This window comes from Calidris pugnax, unplaced genomic scaffold (assembly GCF_001431845.1).
Source record: "Calidris pugnax isolate Ruff unplaced genomic scaffold, ASM143184v1 scaffold39, whole genome shotgun sequence".
In the NCBI taxonomy this organism is placed as follows: Eukaryota; Metazoa; Chordata; class Aves; order Charadriiformes; family Scolopacidae; genus Calidris; species Calidris pugnax.
In genome coordinates this window covers 9,770,065-9,776,620 of record NW_015090828.1, presented here as the reverse complement: position 1 = coordinate 9,776,620, position 6,556 = coordinate 9,770,065, and the positions used below count along the sequence as shown (strand labels likewise).

At 56.2% G+C, this 6,556-nt stretch overlaps 1 protein-coding gene across 1 annotated transcript in view; it reads right to left on the bottom strand.

Moving 5' to 3' along the window:
• Positions 1-1,646: 1,646 nt before the first annotated feature.
• The window catches only part of NPFFR1 (neuropeptide FF receptor 1), a 5,409-nt gene continuing 499 nt past the window's right edge, over positions 1,647-6,556 (bottom strand). Inside the window, exons 2-4 of the mRNA XM_014940386.1 lie at positions 4,338-4,634; positions 3,415-3,514; positions 1,647-3,072 (exon numbers count right to left, since the gene is read on the bottom strand). Coding sequence (XP_014795872.1) covers positions 2,265-3,072; positions 3,415-3,514; positions 4,338-4,634 — 1,205 coding nt within the window. The 3' untranslated portion in view covers positions 1,647-2,264. The remainder of the gene's footprint in view (positions 3,073-3,414; positions 3,515-4,337; positions 4,635-6,556) is intronic.

Below are 6,556 nucleotides of genomic sequence, written 5' to 3'. Positions count from 1 at the left end.
CACCCGCCTCTTCCTCGCCGCCCCCCCGCCAATCGGTCACGCCAATGTGATGAGGAGGGCAACTCAAGGCGATGTTGGGTAGCCCGGCACGGCGTGGGGTGGCCCAGCGGGGCCACGGCAGCACGGCATGGCGTGGTCCGGCACGGCGTGGCATGGTCCAGCGTGGCCATGGCAACATGGTGTGGCTTGGTCCAGCACGGCATGGCTTGGTCCAGCACGGCATGGTGTGGTCCAATATGGACATGGCACCGTGGTGTGGCATGGTCCAGCATAGCATGGCTTGGTCCAGTACGGCATGGTGTGGTCCAGCATGGCCACAGCAGCACAGCGTGGCATGGTCCAGCATGGCATGGCTTGGTCCAGGACGGCATGGTGGTGTCCAGCGTGGCCACAGCAGCACAGCATGATGTGGTCCAGCATGGAATGGCTTGGTTCAGCATGGTGTGGCTTGGTCCAGCACAGCATGGTGTGGTCCAATATGGACGAGGCACCGTGGTGTGGTGTGGTCCAGCACGGCATGGCTTGGTCCAGCATGGAATGGCTTGGTCCAGCATGGCCACAGCAGCACGGCATGGCATGATCCAGCACAGCATGTTGTGGTCCAATATGGACATGGCACTGTGATGTGGCTTGGTCCAGCACAGCATGGCTTGGTCCAGTATGGCATGGTGTGGTCCAGCGTGCCTGCAGCAGCATGGCATGGCATGGTCCAGCATGGCATGGCCTGGTCCAGCATGGCGTGGCTTGGTCCAGCACGGCGTGGCTTGGTCCAGTGTGGCCATGGCAACATGGTGTGGCTTGGTCCAGCACGGGATGGTGTGGTCCAATATGGACATGGCACCCTGGTATGGCGTGATCCAGCACAGCATGGCTTCGTCCAGCACAGCATGGCATGGTCCAGCATGGCGTGGCTTGGTCCAGCATGGCATGATGTGGTCCAATATGGACATAGCACCGTGGTGTGGCTTGGTCCAGAACGGTATGGTGTGGTCCAATATGGACATGGCACTGTGGTGTGGCATGGTCCAGCACAGCATGGCTTGGTCCAGCACGGCATGGCTTGGTTCAGCACGGCATGGTGTGGTCCAGCATGGCATAGTGTGGTCCAGCACAGCATAGCTTGATCCAGCACAGCATGGTGTGGTCAGCATGGCATGGCTTGGTCCAGCGTGGCCATGGCAGTATGGTATGGCCTAGTCCAGCACAGTGTGGCTTGGTCCAGCGTGGCATGATGTGGTCCAGCATGGCCACAGCAGCACGGCATGGCATGGTCCAGCACAGCATGGCTTGGTCCAGCACAGCATGGTGTGGTCCAATATGGACGTGGCACCATGGTGTGGCTTGGTCCAGCACAGCATGGCATGGTCCAGCATGGCATAGTGTGGTCCAGCACAGCATGGCTTGGTCTAGCACGGCATGGCTTGGTCTAGCATGGCCATAGCCATATGGTGTGGTGTGGTCCAGCACAGCATGGTGTGGTCCAGTGTGGCCATGGCACCATGGTGTGGCATGGTCCAGCACAGCATGGCGTGGTCCAGCACAGCATGGTGTGGTCCAATGTGGTCATGGCCAGCATGTCACGGCTTGGTCCAACACAGCATGGCTTGGTCCAGCACAGCATGGTGTAGCATGGTCCAGCACATCATGATATGGTCCAGCATGGCCACAGCACCATGATGTTACCTAGCATAGCTTGGTCCAGCACAGCCCGGCACAGCCCAGCATGGCCATAGCAGCATGGTGTGGTGTGATCCAGCATGGACACAATAGCATGGTGTGGCACAGTGCAGTTCAGCATGGCTTGGTCCAGCACAGCATGGCCCCAGCAGTGTGGTTTGGTATGGTCCAGCACAGCTATGATAGCATGGTGTGGCATGGTCAAGCACAACATGGTGTGGCCCAACAAAGGACTGCATGGTTCTCCATGATGTGGCCAAGTATGGCATGGGACAGCCTGTTCACTCAAGTTCTCCCCCACGGGTCCCCACTCCCTGTGCTCCCCACCACAAGCCCTGGATGGGCCTGGGTGAAGGGGGTGCTGGCAGGGCAGAGGGACCCATGGTGCTGGAGGGCTTGGCTGGTGGTCCCCCCTCAGCCCCTCATCTAGGATGGTGCTGCTGGGGTAAGCAGAGGAGCCAAGGCAAGGGACATGGCTTCAGCAGGACGTGCCTTTATTTCAGTGGCTGATGGCCCCCGACGTGGTGAATCCCCATTCCCCACCCCACAAGCCCTTGGTCCAAGAGATGCCTGGTGGCCACGGCTGCTCAACCATCCCACGCGGGGACACCGGGGCGGCGTGGTGCCAGTGGCCCAGACTCGGAGGCAGGCGGTGAGTCGCTGGCCCGCGCCTGGGCGAAGACGCGGTTGCGGGTGCCGAAGAAGATCCCACGGCCATGGCTCCTGGGGGTGTAGGAGCCATGATGGCGATGGCGATGGTGGTGGGGTGAGCAGAAGGGGGCCCTGAAGGCCTCCTGGAAGCCCCGTCGAAAGTTCTCATTGAAGTAGCCGTAGATGATGGGGTTGGCGCTGCTGTTGAAGAAGGCCAACCAGTGGGCGAAGGGGAAGACGTAGACGGTGACCAGGCGGAGCTGGCCCTCGCTCAGCCGCCCGTAGTCTGTCAGCAGCATGAGTGTCCAGAGGGGCAACCAGGAGAGGGTGAAGAAGAGGGCGACGATGATGAGCATGTTGATGACCTTGGCCTTCCTTCGGGAGACCTTCCTCCCCTCCGGCTCACCTTGGCTGCGATCGGGTGCTGCTGACTTGAAGAGTTTGAAGGCGATGCGGGCGTACATGATGACGATGAGGGCAAGGGGGGCCACATAGATGTGGGAGAAGAGGACAGTGGTGTAGATCTTCCTCATCCCTGTCTCAGGCCAGGCCTCCCAGCAGGAGTAGAGAGGGTAGGAGTTGTTGTAGGTGTCCACCATGAAGTGGTGCTCCTCCCTGGTGACGGTCAGGGTGATGGCAGCGGGGCACATGATGAGCAGAGCCAGCACCCAGATGATGGCAATGGTCACCAGGGCTTTCTTCAGCGTCAGCTTCTGGCGGAAGGGGTGGACGATGCAGCGAAACCTGCAGGAGGACAGATGGTGATGGCTTTGTGCACGTGGTGGAAAGTCCCTGGGGAAGGAGGGCGGCCAAGACCCAGGGGTTGGAAGGGAGGGTAAGATGGGTTGCTCTACATATGGCTGTTGGTGGCAGAGACAGGTTAGGATCTCTCCAGCTTTGGTGTTTTCAGCCCAAGGTAGGGAAGGACACCGTGCTAGGATGCCCCATGGACAGCTTTGTGGCCCTATGGAGGGATGGGTCATGCTTGTGATGCCCCTGGGAGACTTCCCGTGAGGAAAACCAGAACAGCACACCCAAACACTCTGAGAGGAGGCTCCATCCCCATGTCCCCCAACGCCAACGTACCTCTCCACGGCAATGGCCACCAGCGTGAAAACAGAGGCAGAGACGGACATGCCCTGCACCAGGCCGCTCATTTTGCACATGACGTTGTCAAAGGGCCAGCCTGCGAGGGGACACCAGGGAGGTTCTAAGTGCCATTGGCTTGGCATCAGCAACCCCCTCTAGATGTCTCCATCCACCATGCTGTTGCTGGGGGATGTTAAATCCTGCTCCTAAGGGGGGGTGTGCATTTTTGGCTCATGCAGAGATGGCCTTTAGCAGTACAGATGCTTGGAGAAAACCTCCAAAATTGGTAAAAAAAAAGCATATTACACTTCTTAAAAACTCAAGGAGCACAGTGATTGTCATTTCTCCTACCCTTACGTATGTCTTGAGCTGTTAACTCAGGGACCAACCTTGGGATCCTCAATCAGAAGAGCTTTCATCTTGTTTCTTGACCCCCGATAAGGCGTTAGCAATAAATAAATCACACTCCATAATAAATAAATCTGGACTCTGCCCCGTGCTCCAGCTGCTGCTTCAGCCAAAGTCCTCCAACTGTGCCAATGTCACCTTTTATCTTTGGAAAGGTCAACGGGCAGAGCTGAGCCAGCGTGGGGAGAAGATCGATGCAAGAAAAGGGTTTTGGTTTTTTTCATCGCTGCTTGATGGAAAACAACTGAACTTCAAATAAATATGTAAATGCAGCATTAACGTCATATTTATATTGCCAAAACCTAAAAAAAACCCACTTTCCCCCTAAAATAGTAGGTCTAAATGAAATTATGCCTTTCATCAGACGTGGTTGAGTGGCCACCACCTGCCTTCCTTATCCTCAGCAAAAAAAAGCATCCACGGACAAGAGATTTGGAGGTGGCCTCCTGTGTGTGGGGTGGAAGGCGGGTGATGTTGCCCATCGATTTCTCACCTCCCACTGCCCCACTCACCTGTGATGAGGTTGTCCACCAAGGTCGTGGGCATGCAGAAGATGCCCACCAGCAGGTCACTGATGGCCAGGTTGAGGATGAACATGTTGGTGACCGTCCGCATCTGGCGGTTCTTCACCACAATGAAGCACACCAGGATGTTGCCAATCATGCACATGAGGAAGATGAAGGTGTAGGCCAGGATGAACATGGCGGCCACAGGGGAGGAGTGCTGGTAGTAGGCCAAGAAGGTGTAGTTCTCCCTCAGAAGGTGGCTCTTGCTTGCGGTGGAGTTGGGCCAGCTGCTGTTGGAAGGGCCTGGGGAAGGGAATGCAGGAAAATGAAGCTGGAAGAGGATAAAGCGATTATTCCCTTCGTTTCTTAATGCTCTCAGAGGTGGGGTTCCATATTTACATCTGTGCCCAGCCTGGCTGGGATGTGTCCTGCTGGGATTGTCTCAGCACCCCAACAAGTCTTCTCATCATTGGGTTGTGTGGCCCAAGGTACGGCAGCACCTTGACTGAATTATTATTTTATATCCATATTATTTTATATCCTTATTATTTTATATCCTTATTATTTTAGATCCTTGTTATTTTAGATCGTTATTCTGATGAGGAATTCAAGAAGCCCAGAAGACATCCTGTTCTCATGAGATCTTTTTTAGGGGTGGTGCAAGGAAGAGAATTCCACATCCCGAGACTGAAACGCTCCATCCCTGTGGGAGCCATGTCCCCTGCCATGGCCGGCCCGGGAGCATCCCTGCTCCTGGGTGTCTGCTGCTGCTTCTCCTCCTTGCTCTTCCAAGGTTTGCAGTTTGGGATCCCCTAAAATCTTCTCCCCACCAAAGCCACAGTACCCAAGGGAATCATAGAATCATAGAATCATAGAATGGTTTGGGTTGGAAGGGACCTCAAAGATCATCTAGTTCCAACCCCCTGCCATGGGCAGGGACACCTCCCACCAGACCAGGTTGCTCCAAGCCCCATCCAGCCTGGCCTTGAACACTTCCAGGGATGGGGCAGCCACAACTTCCCTGGGCAACCTGTTCCAGTGTCTCACCACCCTCATAGTAAAAAATTTCTTTCTGAGATCTAATCTGAATCTTTTTTCTTCCAATTTAAAACCATTTCCCCTTGTCCTATCATTACCCTTCCTGGCAAAGAGTCCCTCCCCAGCTCTTCTATAGGCACCTTCAGATATTGAAAGGCCGCTATAAGGTCTCCCCGGAGCCTCCTCTTCTCCAGGCTGAACAATCCCAGCTCCCTCAGCCTGTCCTCATAGGAGAGGTGCTCCATCCCTCTGATCACCTTCGTGGCCCTCCACTGGACCTGTTCCAGCTGGTCCATGACAGAGGAAATCCCTGCCCTCCCCTTAGGTATTAACATAATTAGACGTAATTATGATCATTATCTGGGACACAGAGAGCTTCTGATGGAGGTGGGGGGGTGGTGGGGTGGCATTTTGCCGCTAGAAATTTAACGGGGGGAGCGGGTCTGTGCAGCACCCACCCTGGGGTGTCCCCAGCTTGACGCAGGAGGATGCCGGGTGCAGCTGCGGCGGTGACGGGACTTACCCCGGGCTGTGATTTGAAGGCAAGACCAGGCATATTTTCGGCTTGAAGGCTCAGCCCGGGCTCCTGCAGGTCAGCCCTGCTCGGCAAAAAGCACTGCAAACCCTCTGCATGGTGGGCGGCTGTCTCATCCCCCCCGCCATCCTCGTGCCAGCGCCGGCGCTCAGCTCACCAGCCAAGATGCCACCGGGACCACCGGCTTTCCTGAGGCTCCATCACGTGTTGATGCCCTGCCCAACCTCTATAACCCCTGCCCTGGGCACGGTTTTGGGCCACCACGTTTCCAGCGGGGCTTCAGAAAAGCACCAGGGGTTTTTGCAGCGTTGGCAGGGGAGAAGGAACCTCGCAGAGAGGCAAGGAAACATCAGGGCTGCTGGGGCAAGACGCTCCGGCTGGTTGGCATCAAGATGCCCCCGCCCCAACTGGCTTCGTCTAGCAAAGATTGTAAAGGGATTGCCCGAAACCTGTGGTATTAAGCCCGAAACTTTGCCGGACTTTATCTCTTTGGGCTGCGGTGTCTTTGCAGCATTAGAGGGAAGTGGGTGTCCTAGGGATGAGGAATCACGGGCGGTTTTCCGAGCGAGGTGGAAAGCGAGGAGAGGAAAATTCGGGGCTGCCGAGTGTCCTGGTTTGGTGCTGGATGGATGGAGGTGTCCTCCTGGTCAAC